The sequence below is a fragment of the Orbicella faveolata genome, unplaced genomic scaffold (assembly GCF_042242905.1).
Source record: "Orbicella faveolata isolate gen_17 unplaced genomic scaffold, um_ofav_v1 contig_46, whole genome shotgun sequence".
NCBI classification, from domain to species: domain Eukaryota; kingdom Metazoa; phylum Cnidaria; class Anthozoa; order Scleractinia; family Merulinidae; genus Orbicella; species Orbicella faveolata.
The window spans coordinates 16,928,309-16,945,789 of NW_028301576.1; the positions used below are offsets into that span (position 1 = coordinate 16,928,309).

General features: G+C 39.0%; 2 protein-coding genes and 2 long non-coding RNA genes across 4 annotated transcripts in view; 2 read left to right on the forward strand and 2 right to left on the reverse strand.

Annotated features, from left to right (window-relative positions):
- LOC110040361 (uncharacterized) overlaps window positions 1–17,481 on the forward strand; it is a 237,806-nt gene that overhangs the window by 186,346 nt on the left and 33,979 nt on the right. The gene's annotated exons all lie outside the window — the stretch shown is intronic.
- LOC149098671 (uncharacterized) overlaps window positions 1–17,481 on the reverse strand; it is a 221,759-nt gene that overhangs the window by 107,493 nt on the left and 96,785 nt on the right. The gene's annotated exons all lie outside the window — the stretch shown is intronic.
- LOC110067038 (uncharacterized) overlaps window positions 1–17,481 on the reverse strand; it is a 69,778-nt gene that overhangs the window by 39,756 nt on the left and 12,541 nt on the right. The window contains exons 5-8 of the mRNA XM_089278318.1: window positions 16,985–17,177; window positions 7,649–8,007; window positions 6,923–7,152; window positions 1,937–2,229 (exon numbers count right to left, since the gene is read on the reverse strand). Of these exons, the coding sequence (XP_089134444.1) occupies window positions 1,937–2,229; window positions 6,923–7,152; window positions 7,649–8,007; window positions 16,985–17,177 (1,075 nt within the window). The remainder of the gene's footprint in view (window positions 1–1,936; window positions 2,230–6,922; window positions 7,153–7,648; window positions 8,008–16,984; window positions 17,178–17,481) is intronic.
- On the forward strand, window positions 13,046–13,909 carry LOC149098677 (uncharacterized). Its single transcript, XR_016203869.1, has 2 exons — window positions 13,046–13,293; window positions 13,864–13,909. It is a non-coding gene; the product is annotated as an uncharacterized LOC149098677 (long non-coding RNA).

Below are 17,481 nucleotides of genomic sequence, written 5' to 3' on the forward strand. Positions count from 1 at the left end.
TTGGTTTCGGCCCATCATTGCTGAACTGGTTAAAAGTATTTTACTGCAATAGCGAAAGCTGTGTTTTAAACAATGGATGGGCAAGTAATTTCTTTGAGCTCAACCGGGGAATCAGGCAAGGTTGCCCTCTGTCACCGTATCTATTCATTCTCTCTGTAGAAGTACTCGCCAATACAATTCGCCAAAAAAAAGGAATTCGTGGCGTAATTGTAAAGGACAAAGAAATTAAACTTGGCCAATATGCAGACGACACGACCCTTATTTTAGACGGCTCCGAAGAATCCTTTGTAGAATCTTTGAAGATAATAGACTATTTCGGTGATATATATATGACTGCTTGCGCAAGCACTACATAACTTTTGTTTGACCAATCTCCAAAATATTTTTTTTGGATTGTGCTTTCGGCTTTGCAAAAGCTATTTGGGGCTCTAATAATCTTATTAAAGGATTGTCCACTAAGAACGAGCCAAATCAAAAATGTATGGTACGTGATGAAAAATATTTCGTCCCATGGAGGAGGCAGCGCGGCCGAGTGGCCGAGTGGCCGAGTGGCCGAGTAGCCGAGAGGCCGAGTGGCCGAGTGGTTTAGGGCGCTGGTGTTGCAATGCGGAGGTTCCGGGTTCAAGGCCTCCACCCTGCTTCTAGCGGCATTTGTTTCTCTGAAGTCCCGAGTTCAAATTCTCAGTCACGCTTTGTAAATAGCCAACTGGTCTGCCTCCTGCCGGTTGGGATTTTCAACTATGTTACGTTTATTTGAAATATTTGTTTCCTTTGTTTCACTGGCATGCTTGTAGACTAGCTAAGCTAGCTTAGGGCTTGTATAGCTAAGTGCATGACCACTATAAATGAGATTTACTTTTAATTTTTTTTAAACGGAACTTTTAGAAATTTTTTTTCTTGAAATATTTTTTAATCCCGCCATAAACTCACAAATTCGTTACCGCAGGTGTTTTGAAAACCCCTACACATGAAATTTGAAGGCTCAAACTGGAGTCTTGTGTGATGCGGATTAAACAGAGCCAAGTTTATGAGAAGGTATGAGTCACTTATATTGTGCTTGTTTTTCACGACACGTAAATTTTAGGCGGTTTTTCTTTTAGGAAAAAATCCAGTCACATTTCTAGGAGTACCAGCTCTGGGCGAAATATGAGGAATTTTTCATTTTTCATCATGTGCCACCGAAAGCTTGCGGTCAGTGGACATTCCCTCTAAAGATGTGTAATAGTTCTTTTTAGATTTGACAAACTCTTCGAAGGTGATTTGCCAAAACAAACAATGTGAACAATGTAAAGTAGCTTTTTACAAATTTAAAAAATATTTTTGAATAGACCATTTTACATTTATCTGTTCAGTGAGTCTTCACTACTTTTGTTTAATAAATCGAGTTGTTCTTATGCTTACAAGTTGGTATCTAAATGAGAAATCCAGAGAGGTCTGTATTTAAGCCGGGTCACCCTCAGCCTCGCTTGCATACTTAGGCCAGGTAACTAATCACACAACTGTAAAATGGCCTGTTTTCCTCTATCAACTTTCGTGAAAAAAGTTGAAGGATGGTCGTAACTAAACTGGCAAGTTCGTTAAAATACTTATGAGTTGTGAATCGAAAATGATAGGTAAAACACATTAATCTTCTATTTTCAAGTCCCAGTAATACAATTTTAGGGGGAGGGAAGGGACGGGGGTAAGCTTAAGCATTATTTTTCTTTCGAAATACTAAGTGCGAAGTGAATTTTAAACAATTACTTACGCAAACTGTGCCCCCTCCTTCCACCCCCTCCCCACTGCCGCAAAAAACTGTGTCATGAGAACTGGAAATAGCTAAAACCCAAATTCGAAGGACGGTCACATGTGTCTGCAAATGTCATATTACATCTCTTTATCAATGCTCAAACATACAAAACAAATTTTCGTTCGTTTCGGGTCGCTTTCTAGTTACCTAGTGAAGTGTGACGCTTGAAATGTAATCACCCCATTCTTTAAATCTGCTGGTCTTGGCAGTTGGTCTGTAATCTCTGTCCAATGCGATGTTCCCTCATCCGAATTCATTAACAACCTGACATGTGCGTTCTTAAACCAGGGTTCTGCACAAACATTCTTGTCCGCTTGAAACGAGGTAGGAATAGTAATTGTTGCTGGCTCCAAAAGCTGAATGGCAGGCGAACATGTTATGTGAAGGACAGGGCCGATTATTTCACCGTCGTCAAACCACTGGTGTGGAATTTCTTGGACCTACAAAAATAGTAAGCATTGATTTAACCGCCCTAAAAAGACAATATATCGTCTGCAAAAGTGCCTGAACTAGATGCGTTTTATGGCCGGTGTACAAGAGTGGTTCTTAGTTATTCATCAAAAAAGTGAGCTGTCTCTGAAATGTCGACGTCGTTAAACGGTCGGGTATCGGATTTTCTGGAATGGAGAAATCTTAGTTCGGGTACCATTGTCTGCCAAACCCGCTTTGAAACCTGACCCAAATGCCACTCCTTCACAAATACCAGTGAAGAGGAACATGAAGAAGAACTTCTTGTAAATCCAACCTTAGAAAACCGTTTCTCGGTGCTTCAGGAGCCTGGCCCTCAGAACAAGGAAAATAGCCTGAATAGTTTGTCAGTGGACAAGAAACCTTTACCGCCAGCCAATACGAACTCAGTCAATTCAACGCATGCCGCACTTTTATCGGACTCAAATGGAAAATACCTCAACACGAAGAACATTTTCCCATCAAACACAAACATTGAAAACTTCAGATGCCCCACAGTCGCAAAAGCAAGGGCCATTCTCAATAAAGACGTATTCACACTAGCACTAACGATCTGACATTGACAATCCCAACAGACGAATTTATCTCTGAACTTTCTTCTTTTATAACGGAGGCAGCCACAAAATTTCCTGAAAGCAAATCAAGTTACTCCACACTCACTCCACGTGGTGACATCCCGGCAGCTAAGATCACAAGAATTAATGAACCGCTGATTGCCGGATTGTCCATTTTACCAAATGCACAAAAGTCAAAGATGATGATCTTTTTGCTGAAGAAACTGATCTATTACACGGCACGAAACATATTAAGCAACGACATATTGGCTTATTTGCCTCAAATCTGATAGCTGCGATTCGTGGGAAAAAAAAAAGAAAAAAAAAAGAGATACATCAGATCACAGTCTCCACTATGGCCTGTTCCACCCGAAAGGCCCCTACGGTACCGTCATGTGTTGCATAATGGATCTGCTGGACACCATCAGAAATCTCATCAACGACAATCAGCATTCTCGGGGATTCACCACCAACACCAAGACCAGCCAAGCGCAACCCGAGAATGAAATCAACCATTACAGAATGCAGACGATACACAGAAAGATACTTTAGAATCACCTAGAGAACTTATATCCTTTTAAGATTCATGAAATCATTTATTTATAATGGTAATTGAACTGAGTGGAGTGCATTTTGGTTTGAAATCATACGCGTGATTTCAAACAAAATCGAACGAGCGCGCAGCGCAATCCGGCAATCAGCTGTTCATTAATTCTTGTGATTTTAGCTGCTGGAATGTCACCACGTGGAGTGAACGAGTTCGATTTGAAATCACAAGTATGACTTCAGACCAAAATTGCACGATACGAAGTTCAAATGCCACTTTATTAGATCCATTTTGAAATCGCACAATTTTATCGCCTTAAATTTTAGATTTTGTTGTATTGTTCCAGTAGCCATAGCCGGTTTGCTGAAAAAAGCGGAACCGGCCTTTACGTCTGATTTAGTATGCAAAACAATGTCATGTGACGAAAACTCACTCGAGCATAACAAAGAAACAAGCAGTTCTGATAGTCAGAACGAAAACTGTCTACTTCATGCATAAAAATTCAATTCTCGTCGCCTGAATCAATGATGGAAGGCCTTCCTTTCTTCTGTGGTTAAGGCTGAGACTTTTCGTTGTCTTTGGAGAAGGAATTTCAAGGCGCATCCTATGTAATTCTGCGATGGATTTGTTTTGTGGTGTGAAACTCCCTCGAGTGTACGATGCCCAGTGGAGAGTTTTTTTTTCCTTTTAAATACTGTTGAGCGGCATTCTGCATGATTATGAGGGATTCTAGTTCGTTATCATCTCCGTTTGTTTTTTGTTATCGGCGCAATTTGTTTCAAGATATTTTCAAGATGGCGGCTTCGGAAGACGTTCGTTTATTCACTGTTTTGTGGAGCGGAGCGTATTTTGACAATGTTTATTCACAGCGACAGAGTTGAGCTCTTGTGTTGCTTCGTTTGAAACTACCGGAGACCTGGAGACATCTACCTTCTTGAGATGGCTATGAATTTGTTGTTGTGTGGTTTTCGTTTGTTTATGTTTTGCTGGACTCGGTATCATACGGATCTTCAGCAGATGTTGAAGAAAAATCACTAAAATATTCGTCAAAATGGACACTGAAAGTTCGAAACTTCCATTAAAGTAGGTCTTCAGCCTGATGGAGCTCATAATCGTCATTCAGAATTTGTAATTAATTCAATTCGCCAATTGTTTGGGAATAAAACAACAATAACAACAAAGTTGTGGCAATAATAGTTACAAAATTCGCCACACAATGGCTTTTTGTCTTTCATTTTCCTGAAATTTTATTGGTTACTTTAAACTAACCTTGAAATCTGATTGGTTGTTTTGTTTTATTGTCCCATTCTCATTGGCTGAGAAAAAGATGCGATTTGGAGCAAAAAAAAAGTGCGATTCGTGAATAGATCGCACCACTAAGAGGCAATCAGACTGCAAGGATAACCAGTGATTTCAAAATGGATTTAATAAAGTAATAAATTTGTTACCAGGATGCAATTTATAGTACTTTTTTATACTCATACGAGAATACAGTGAGGATGACATTCTTAATGAAGATGTCAACACCTCGCTTGGAAAAGTAGAAAACATATAAATTTCAAGAGCTAAAAGATGCTTAAAGATAAGAATAAGAAAAATTCGTAAAATAATGAAACCGTTATCGAGCAAAACATGGTTTGATAGAGAATGTTGCTTTAAAAAAACGAGCTAAGGAAAAGTTCAAACCGGAAACACAGAAACCCTTTAAATGTAAACTTACGAGAGCAATATCATGATGCTTTAACAGAATACAAAAAACTACTGAATAAGGAAAAAAAATGATTACTACAATTCAAAAATCACTGAGTTAGAGGAAAATTCAGAAGCCTAAGACGAAAAAACGCTTTTGGGAATGTATGGATGACACGCGAAGAGATAAAGACAACATTCCATTAATCTCACAGGATAACTGGTTAACATACTTTCCTTCACTTCACTCGAAATGTCCTTTAAATCCTATTCAGCAGTCGATAATGAATTATCTAACACTTCTCGAGCATCATAAAGAGCAGTTTTCCTCTTTAGACTATTTGATCATTGAAAATGAAATTGTTATAGCCGCTAAGAGATTGCAAAATAACAAATCGTCCTTCTCGGACAAAATAAATAAAAAAATGATCAAAGCCAGTCTCCAAGAAATGATGCCAGCGTATCTTAAACTTTTCAACTCAATTCTCGCTTCAGGTACAATGCCTAATACTTGGTGTCGCGGTCTTACACAAGTATATAAATCAGGAGGAAGAAATGATCCAACAAACTACCGAGAAATTTGTCTCAAGCTGTTTGAGAAAGTTATTTTGGTCTATTTTAAATCAGCGACTGCTCGAGCATGTCAATTCTCTCAGTATTCTACACAATTTCCAGATTGGGTTTCTTCCCAAAACTCGAACAGCAGACCATGTTCTTACATTGAGAACTCTAGTAGATAAACTGATGTCCATCATCACAACGAGAAATCTGCAATTGTTTTGTAGACTTGAAAAAAAGTTTTGACTCAGTTTGGCATGACGGACTTTTATTTAAGTTATTACAAATTAATGTTGGTGGCTGTTTTTTTTCAATTTAATAAAGAGCTTGTATTCAAACTCTACATCTTCTATAAAAATTGGGCAAAATCAAACACGGCCTTTCCATACGCAAGAGGGGTACGCCAAGGTTGTATTTTGAGCCCGTTACTGTTCAACCTCTTTGTTAATAACATACCATTCTCGTTTGAAAAGACTCTATCTGATCCCTTTGTCCTACGAAACGGTGCAAAATTAAATTCACTTTTAAATGCAGACGATTTAGTCATATTACCAAGATCGAAAAATAGGACTGCAAAATTGCCTTAACACACTTGCAGTACATGGATGTTAAGTGTCAATCCAAAAAAAAAAAAAAATGATCTTTCAAAAATGTGCTAAGAATTGTATCGAGTGTAATTATTTTATCGACAATGAGCCTGTTGAAACTGTTCAAAATTATACTTATGTGGGAACAGTCATTTCTTCAACGGGTAACTTTCCATTGGCACTTGATAAATTGAAAGAAAAGGCCCTTCCCGCCGTTGTCAGTCTTAGAAAGCACACAAAATTTCACCAAATTACCTCCATTCTTAGCGAATAAAAGTTTCGACGCAATTATTGCTCTATTGTTAAAAAAAATCTTTCTCATGTCGAAAAATCTTCATCACGCTGGTAAAAACAGTTATTATTTTAATATAATAAGTATGTCTAAATTTTACAATTACCTTGTTTTGATCTTACGAACTTAACTAACTCTGAAATCAAACATTAAGATATTGAATTTTGCTGGCTGTCATGGTGTTTTCAGGTTGTTAAACTGACCAGCGTTTATTTTTCGGGCAAAAAAGTGGCTTTGATAACGAGGTGGTCGTACTAACGGGGTGATAGGAAGGTCTTTTCCGCACACACACATTGACAAGAAATCATTCTCTACCTTAACCGCGCGATGATTGTTGTCGAAATAAATTACACGGGGTTTGGTGGGCGGAGAAGGGGACGTGCAGAACATGTACAAAGAATAATGCATGGTCAGTCGGTCGAGTTTTTCTAACTATACCTTAAGAGTTAACTGGAAGTCGCCATTCTTCTGGACGACATTCGCTGGGATTGTCACAGTTACATCAGGGTACTCTGGAACGCTGCAGGTAAAATCTTGTTTTCGTTGGCCATGCGTCGAATATGTGTAGGACTTGAGACGGCAGATAACAGCAAACACGGAACAACACGTAACTTTAGCCTCAGAAAAGGGGATTCTTGGTGTTGAGTGGAGATCACACTGCGTATCTGCTATTAATAAAGAGAGACGAAGTAAAGGCCTCGACATACGTGGGAACTCTGTTTGTTCACTATTTATCTCTAAAAGTATTGGTAAAAAAGTACTCTCAACCCTGACCTTCCCTTACGCCAAAATGACCGCCATCTTAGATCTGTCATCTTACGTTTCAAACAAATTTCCCTAAAAGTTAAAGCAGCTCAAATAGATTCAGAAACAAAAAAAAGGACCCGAAAAGTTTAAAAATTTGGAATATGACTGTTATAGAATCTAAATCCGCATTAAAACAGACCTGCAGAAAACATTTAATTAGGGTAGCCTAGTAAAGTGACCAAACAAACGACAGAACAAAATTTTTTCTGATAACTATAAGAGTCAGTCATGACTATCAGTTGAATGCTATTTGAGTGGCTTTTTGACCAGGTTTCTTCAGATGATAGTTCCGGTCTAAATGGGAATGAACGAAGGAAATGACAAATCAAGATTTCGGTTAGTCACACAGGCATTTACCTGACCCTTTCCAAATGTTTGTTGTCTTTAAATCCTTCCACTCATTATTGTCTGAATCCACTAACTCTCTCATCACCACCTCGTACCCCTTAAGATTTGTGGCACTGTGAGATAAGGCAACTGAAACTTTCTCATCAAAATTTCCGGTAAAATCGGAGCCGAGCGAATTATCGCATGTCAGCTTTATTACATTGCTAACAAATGCCTCATTCTTTCTTAAGGGTGGAAAGTCAATTGTTGAGTGCCACGGTACGCATCGGAACACCACAGTTGATTTCACGGCGTTTGAGGGAAATGTTACACAAGCACCCAGAGAATCCTGAAGCCTCCAAACTGCTCCGCTTTCGCCCACCTCGCATCTAAAACAAAACACATAATTAAAAAAATATATATTTATATACCTATAGTCTCCCTATCCTTTTTCATTTACGTCACACGAGAAGAGTCAACTTAGAGTAAAAGCACAAGGCTAAAGGTATTTTATCGTTAAGAAAAACTTGTGACCAGGAGACTCGAGAAAGTGCCTAAAAAGGCAGACATCCAATCGACTTTGGATTCGAATCCCACTTTGTTGTGAAGCGAATAATGAAATAATAAGGGAATATTGAAATAAGATTTTAAGTAAGGCACGTAAATTACACCCAGCTGGAGCCTAAATGTAGATTTCAAATGTACATTCTGGTTTAAATTGACTTGGTTGCCGCTTTGTCTCGATTAAATGGCGAAAAATTAATATCGAGGGGTTTTTCATCCAAAGTTGAATGATAATGTAGATTACTGTAAAGAGCAAGAATGTTGCAGAGGTTGTACAGGCCCGCAAATGATCCCCAAATGTTACTCCAAATGATCACAGACTGGAAATGATCCCCAGATTATACTGTTGATGATTCCCGAACCGGACATGGTTGCCTCGCCATGAGGGATGGAAATGTGTGGACTCGTGAATTTGGACAGTGGATTTCAAATTTATATCATCGAATTTTTTTTTCCTTCTTGTTAAATTCAGAAACCATGAGCAGTTTGATTTGATTCTGACAGGTCAATAGTGTATTGACAAATCACAATAAAGTTCAAGACACGCGAGAAAACCTCAAAACCACAAACTAATTACCGTTGATGTTTGCGGTTCTGCTTCCTCACGTCTAATTGGCTTTTTCATTGCCACACAACATTTTATAAGTACATCTAGCATTCACGGTTTGCTGACTTAAATAATACAATATTTTGATACCACAGTTACTATATGTAACATAGGCAAAATGTACAGCGTTTAAAAGATTTCTAATAAGAGAACATTTCGAAATACATTTGATGATGAATATTAAAAGAATAAAACTACGACCTTTCGAAGTCATCTTGTAGTCATCAAGTAGAGGTGTTAGCTGTAGTTTCAAGATTAAATACAAATAAAGGTGATAGAGTACATTGGAATAATAAGTGTGTCGTTGTCACTGGTGTTTGACGTGACAGTGCGCGCGGTATATGTTTAAATGAATACTTTTGCACATATTGAGTCTCACTGCGTGTTTAACTTCGGTTTCCGTTTGCGAATGAATAGTATTTCTTGAATAAGGCAGTCCAGTTTTCCTCAGCATTTCTTAAGAACGGAAAACATTTCCGTTAGGTCAGTGAGCGCTACACCGTAGACTTCTTTCATATGCTTGCTGATGACCGAGGCTTTATGCTCTTCTATGCGTTGGTGAAGATGGCGTGTGGTGTAACCGATATAATCCGCATCGCACGAATCACATTTGAAATTGTAAACAACGATTGGTGGTTGATTAAAGCAGGTTTCTCTTCCCGTATCTCAAGCTTTTCCTCGATCTTGCGACTTGTGAAGACTGGTTGTAGGTTAGTTCCGATGGCAAGATTTCCGTATAACCCCATACATTTATTATGCATACAGTTTTTTGTTCTTTAAACGGCAAAGTTATCCTGACGGTTTTTTGTATATCCGTGTCAACTACAGTTGGAATTTCATGACGGCCTTGGGTCGCAGAATTCTTGTACGTGGTGATAGCTGAGTTGACGAAATTCGCCGGGTACTTGAGTTTTGTAAACATCCGCTTGAGGTGCTCGCATTCATTTGTAAATGATTCCCTCGTTGATGACGGGTGGTATGCTCGGTTTAGCATGGTATTCAGCAGAGGTTTCTTGTAACGGTGATCGACATGGCTGTGGTAATGCAGGAGCAGTCCCGTATCTGTTGGCTTTCGATAGACGCTAGTTGTCAGAAGGCACTTATTATTCCAATGCACTCTATCACCTTTAATTGTATTTAATCTCGATACCACAGCTAACACCTCTACTTGATAATGGAGTTAAGATGACTTGGAAACGTCGTAGTTTTATTCATTTAATATTCATCATCAAATGTATTTGAACGATTTGAATGCAAATTTCACAACTTTAAAAATGATATCCCACGTCACAAAATTCTGTGTTCTAAATTTGTAGTTTAGCTAAGTTTTTCTATGAATGTCTTTATTGGGTCACCTGAGATGTATGCTGCTAACACAGGATGTTCACTATATTGTCAAATTTGGAGACCACTGAGAACTCCCAGGTAAATTGAATACACTTTCGCTTAGTATACGTCTCAGAGGTGGAGATTATTGACAGCAAAAAAATTGCAATAGCAAAAACAACAGCTCTACTCATACGACTTGTAAATAAATCTATCTAAAATACACTGGGGTAACTCAAGCGCTTACTACATTTGATCTAATACTTGCCGCAACAGTTAATAGATAAAAATGTTCGGTAATCTCCAAAATTCGCTCGTCGAGATCGTGTGCACTTTCATAGAGGGCCATGTCTATTTAGGACTCAAGTATCAGTAGTATACAAGGAAACGTTACAAGCGGTTAATTAGATAGCAGAGACATCTTCGAAGATTCATGCTTATTTTTGCGCGGCGCGTTTTGTAAACGAAAAATTTATAAACGTTTAAAGTTGTTCTTCAGTAGCATTTCGGAATAGATCGATATATTGTTTCAATTGCGGCCTTGAGCTACGGTATTTTAATTTCAAGCTTTCGCCACACTACGGCATCATCAAGGAATGAAAGAAAATATTTAGTAGTGCTTGATATAAAAGTGGTGTGGATGACGTTCATGATTTGAATATGTAGTAGGAACAATGAGTGTAATAAACGGCACGCAATGCATGCAGAAGCGATGACGTTTAAAAATTGTTCCTAAAAGATTGGAACATAAGCAGACAAACTGATTCTTAAACTTTTGCGTTAGAAATTTTAGGGGTTTACATTTAGGGTAGTCCATTGGTGGTTCATTCAAGTAGTTCATGTACCAGGTCCGTCTTGTTAGTCCATGTGCTAGGGGGTCACCGAAATGTACCAACCCAAAAGAAAGATTAATAACTAAAATAAAAAGCACTCCGCTAAAAAGTTCCTCTCTCTGAAATCAACACCTTATTATCTTTAAAGATATTTGGCAAAGCTAATTACCTCACCGGAAATTAATATGTTCTTTTAACCATATACTTGTCCAAGAGAAAATCATTTTCTCTTGACTTGTCATATCGCGTGATTTTCTCTTGACTTGTTATATCGCGTTTGCGACCCGCTTGTCTATCTAAAATTGTATGTATCGAAGATATGTTATTATGAGTTTGCCCGTGAGCGCAAATTCATCCGACACCGTATAAACCAAAATCCACCCCTAAATCTTCGTTTAAAAGCTGAAATTAAAAGCACTCCGCTGATCCTGCAAACAGCAAAGGAAAGCCGCAAAGTACAAGTTTCTCTCTGTGAAATCGACATCTTATTATCTTTAAAGATATTTTGCAACGCTAATTACCTCACCGAAAATCAATTTGTTGTTAACCGTATACTTGTCATCAATGAACATTCGTATTGTCTTTACCCTGACAAAACGATTATCGATTATTTAATCACAACCACTCTTTCGTTGACAGAAAATATAAAACAGCACATTTCCAAAACTTCATAAAAAAACTGAAAACTGCAAATAAATCGTACCCTGACTTCATTATCACTACTGTAAACTGTATATTTCAGAGCTCATACAATGCTCATACAGTGCTCTCACAGTGCTCATTCAATTCAGACAATGCTCATTCAATTCACTTCAAGACTGGCAAAAGTACAACTGCGCTACCAATCCGTAAATTTTATGTGGACCCTTCAGCTATCGCGTGTGCGACTTGCTTGTCTATCTAAATTTGTATGTATGGATATGTTCTTATTACGAGTTTGCCAGTGAGCGCAAATTTATCCGACACTGTATAAACCAAAATCAACCCCCAAAAGCGCCCCGCTGATCCTACAAACAGCAAAGGAAAGCCGGAAAGGAAAGCCGGAAAGGAAAGTTACTCTATGAAATCGACACCTTATTGTTTTTAAAAATATTTGGCAACACTAATTACCTCACCGGAAATTAATTTGTTGTTTTAACTGTATACTTGTCATATCGATTAAAAGTAGTCCGCTGATCCTACGAACAGCAAAGGAAATCCGCGAAGCCCTCACCTATCGCCTGTGCGACTTACTTGTCTATCTAAACTTGTATGTATGGAGGATATGTTCTTATTATGAGTTTGCCCCTGAATGCAAATTTATCCGGTACTGTATAAACCAAAATCCACCCCTAAATCTTCTTTTAAAAGCTACGATTAAAAGTACTCCGCTGAACATACAAACAGCAAAGGAAAGCAGCAAAGGAACTCCCAGAGTGCATTTCGCTTCCACAGGGGAATAAAAAAGTGCGCGACATAAGTGCACGGACATGAGAGCGACGAAACTATGCGGAATCACTATCCAAAGGAATGCATGCACGCCAGCATAAAGCGATGACGTCACACAATACGTCATCGCTTAAAAATGGTGATGGGATATGTGATGACGTGGACAATCGCTAATGAGTATAAGTGATAAAGCAGTTCAAAATAAAGCTGTTCAAGATATACTTTTACTTGGCCTCAATTGAATCAATATATCTATCTATTCCGAAGCTACTGAAGGACAACTTCAAATGTTTACTGAACCTGTGCTTGGGCCGAGCCAATTTTGTCATCATAAAGAAAATATTTCGAAACAGCTAAGTCTCAGCCACAAAATAACAGACTCACCTTCCTTTGTCGATGTTCTGCACTAAACGTCTTGCTGAAGACAATCGAAAAACTCAGAGTGCCATGCAGTCACGAAATCAAGTCCATAGAGCGAAGATCCAAGCTGAGAATCAAAAGCCTTGTCCTAAACGATAGCAAGAAGACGTTCCCAAGAATTATCGCTATTAAACAACACGAACAAAGACAACTCGACGACCAGATTACATCATACCTGACAACTGACGTAGCCGCCAAGTCCGTTCTCAGAGATATCTTGCATGAAACACCGCCAGCAAAATACACAGTGAATGTAATGAACACTATATCGAGGCTTCTCTAATTAAGTGAGTAATCTTAACTCTTTCTGATTCGCCAATTTGTTGCTTAGCAATGACGTCATCCGTTTTTACACGTGGACGTATATAGATAGTGTTAGCGACATATTCCCGCCAGTAGTTCAAGTTTCAGTTATCGTGCGTGCACAGTACGTGTTTTCAAGTAAATTAAGTTTTAAGCTACCCTTGACTATTTAGAGTGCAAGCGGGAACCGATGTGTAAGTACAAACTATTTTCTATGCTTGCTTTTTAGTATAAGCTTCAAGTTTTGACGTTTTTTAACCTTAAGTACCTTTAGTCTCGGTTTTTTTATACAACAGCCTATTGTACTAAGTCCAACACGTGGCAGAGCCCCAGTTTTCAAAGTTTTTATTTCATCTTGTTTTTAGCGATAGATCTTTATAGTTCACACTCCCCCTAGCTTAGGTTTCTATTTAGCAACTTTCCTATAAGAATCTCTGGTAATTCAGTTAAGTCCTTTCTTTGCTAGTAAATTCCCACATCGCTTTCAGTGGCGCTCACGCAAGCACGTTTTTATCACATCGTACAATTTTATTGCTTTCAAGTTTTTAGAGTGTTGTCATTTATTGTATTAGGACAGTTAGCAGTATGCGTATCTGCTTGGGATCACTGATGATTTTAATTGTATCTTTACTGAGAAGTTTCACTGGAAGTATTGTCATATCGCAGTTATGATTGGAATGTTTGCTATTATTGTTTCGTGACTCTTGTCATCTTGTAATCTTCTATTATCTGGTAATTAGTTTATTCATTACATTATATTTCAGTTTACGTTCGATTATCGTCAATTAAATCACCGTCAATCACAGCTGATTTTCCGTGATCTCTGGCTTTATTCGATTAGTAAAGCATCTCCCACACACGCTAGTCTCATCGCGACAAGTTGTCTAGCAAGTGACAATTCAGCCTTTCAACAGTCGCTGTGAACCTGACGTTACAGTGAAAGTTTCCAAAAACTGTGAGAAAACCTCCGACCAAGGGACAACAAAACAAAACACGGATGACCAACAAAACCCACCCAACACACAAAACACCCACGAACCACAGGACACTACTAAACCTCAAGACACAGAGGAAACATTTGACACCATTGGAGACATACAGCCTTAATATCCAAGAGATCAACCTACTCTCGAAAGGTCCTAAGTTTAAGCCTTTTCCCTGAAGTAAACGAACATACTACTTCCGGTATCAGCATAGCATTCTACCGACTTGCGAACCAAATACGATGGAAACAGTTCAGCGAAACACACCCCCAGAACCTCCAACACACCGACTTCCTTACCTATCCACAATCCAAGCACGCCTACATCCAGATTCCACTGAAGAGCTAGAAAAGAAGTTCCGAAAAATCCATCAAGAACTCCACGCCACGCTCAGAAAACTAGAGCCCAAAAAGAAATGGTCCAAAATCAGCCACACTGACAAAAAAAAAAACGGTTAAACAACTCAAGGAGAAAAGCTTCGTCTGCCTTCCCAGCGAGAAAGGCACCGAATTCTGCATCATCCAAAAGAACAGGTACACACAAGAAGTACTAGACCACCTTAACGATCCCAGCACCCCCCGCATGTCAGCCAAAACTATAGAGAACAAAGTCAACTCAATCTGGAAAAACATCTGCCTACACAACAAGCTCCCTTAGGTTGTCCTAAGGAGTTTCATCTCCACAAACCCCGACTTACCCTAGTTCTATCACCGCGCATCTCATGGTTGCTTTCCAGAACCCTCGAGCCCATGCTCAAGAACATCCCAGCACAGCTCGAAAACAGTCTCGAACTCATTAGATGCATACAGGAAGGAGACCTCAACAACAACAACAACAAGACACTACCATATCTGTGCAGCCTGGATTCTGTATCCTTATGCACGTCCATACCTATCCAAGAGGCCATCAACAACGCTGTCAACAGAATCCACCACACAATACACCATCTCTCCAGACGAGACATCGCTGATCTACTCAATGTGCCTCTTCCCAACATGTATTTCACCTTTGAAGACCGCAAATTCTACCAAGTCGAAGGCCTCCCAATGGGTTCCAGCACATCAGGCATCTTAGCCATACTGTTCATGGATAAACACACACTGCATCATCAGCCCATACAAGAGATGTAGATGACAGCTACCTCCAAACAACCAATGAAGAAAAGACAAAAGGCAGACGAATCCCACCGCGCCATGGTCAACCTACACCCCAGACTGAAATTTGAGATCGAGAAACCCGCCTCCTCACCAGAAGGCTTCTCCCTATCCCTCCTTGACTTCAAAGTTACATTCTAGGAGAACGGCGAAAGCTCCTTTGGGTTCCGCAAAAACACCAGCGAAGAAGTCGCTATCCGTGCACCATCAGTCAACACTACCTAGAAACTCAAAGATTAACTTCATTCGTAATGAACGTAGACATATACAGCAGAGATGCTCCACCCAAACAACATGCAGTAAACACGACCGCTCGTTTGACAACACCCTCCGCCTCAACGGATATCCTGAAAAAGTCATAGAGGAAACTAAACGCCATCACAAAACGTGACCCCCAAACTGCAAACACAGAATGGCTATACTTCAAAATCCCATTCATCGCAGATCGACTAGATTACAAAATCACCAGAATCTTCCGCAAAGAAGGCCTCCCAGTACGCGTCGCTCAAAAATCCTACACGCTAAGACAAGCCCTCTCTCACCACACCCAAAACACATGCACAAGACTAAACTCCCTTATCTCAAACAACAATCTGTGCCTACGAAGCAATACCGTGTACCAAGTCACCTGCACGGGACATAAAAAATTCTACATCGGAAGCACCACACGATTTGTACATGATCGCATTAATGAACACCTGAACAGCAACAACTCGTCAGTAAAAAGAAACACATCGCAACGTGCCAAAAGGCAATGAACAACCAAAACAGCCAAAACATTGATGTCAAAATAATCGAAAACGATCCTGTGAACTTGCGATTGTTTGAGGCGTTCTACATTCGAAAGTGCAAGCCCGAACTTAATTCAGAGACCTTCTATTTTGACCTGCTTTATTTTGAACTACTTTATCACTTGTATTCGTTAGCGATTGTCCATGTTATTGTATATGCCCGAAGTTAATTCCCGTGAACAATGCATCGAACGCAGAAAACTTTTATCTTGAACTGCTTTATTTTGAACTGCGTTATGACTTATACTCATTAGCGATCGTCCACATTATCATATATTTCCATCACCATTTTCACACTCATAGTCCTTACTACATATTCATATCATTCACGTTACCCACACCACTTATATATCGCGCACTGTTGAATATTTTCTTTGTTCCCTAATGATGCCGTAGTACGGCGAAATACGGTAGCTTAAGGTCTCAATTGAATCAATATGTCCATCGAAAAATTTATATATTTATTATTTGTCGACACAAGTTAACTTTGTACTTTGTGCATTGTGTTTAACGTTTCTTATTATTGCCTTTATGCATTATACGGTAGTCTTTTTTTTCACCTAGGATTACTAAAATACATATAAGCATATCATTTCATGGAGTCCACGCCATTCCTAATATGGAAGATGTTACTACGGTAGCTTTAGGCTTTTGACTTTCCCATATAGACTTTCCCATATTTATGTTTTTGTTTTTGTATATATCCTATTATTGTGTAATCTATGTTAGGTAATAGCTTCAGGACTCCTATCGATAGTAGATATACTTTGTAAGCTCCCTGAAGGGACTACCCTGAAATTTTCACCTTTAGATTTTTACTTTTAAATAAAGGTGTCTACCTATCTATCCTAACTTTTTGCGGTATCTTTTACAGGGATCATTTGCGGGCCTGTACAGATTCAATCATGCAGTAACCATTTAAAAAAGAATGGTAAAAGGAATTTGAAAGAAAATAACTTCTCTATTCCGGCGCCCAAGGTAGATTCTATCCAGTTCTCCGGGCGGGCCTCTGAATCAGTCTCCACCCTGTTACGAGATATCGCAACCTCCATCTCACTCTCTGACTTGGTCTGTGTACACTCCATATGTCCTCTTGATCCAGTCTCAGTTTCAGTATTGCCTTCTGATACAGGTTCTAAGCTACTGTCCCCTGTAGATCATATGTTTAGCGAAGACAGGAATAAATTATTTCAATTATTTGCTTGAAAGCAAACTTCGTAGGTCTTTTTAAGTGCTACTATGATCATATTTTTGTCCCTTGAACTTTTAGGTTTATCACATAGAATTCGAAAAAGCGCTCAAAATCGAAAATTGTTCTAAATTTATCATGATGTAAGTGATGTCGAGAAAAAGTCTCGTTCTCGAGATCAAGAAAATACAAACCAACAAAACTTTCATGGCTTCAAAACAAAACTTCAAGACACATTTTGGTGTCTTTTAGAGCAATTTTATTA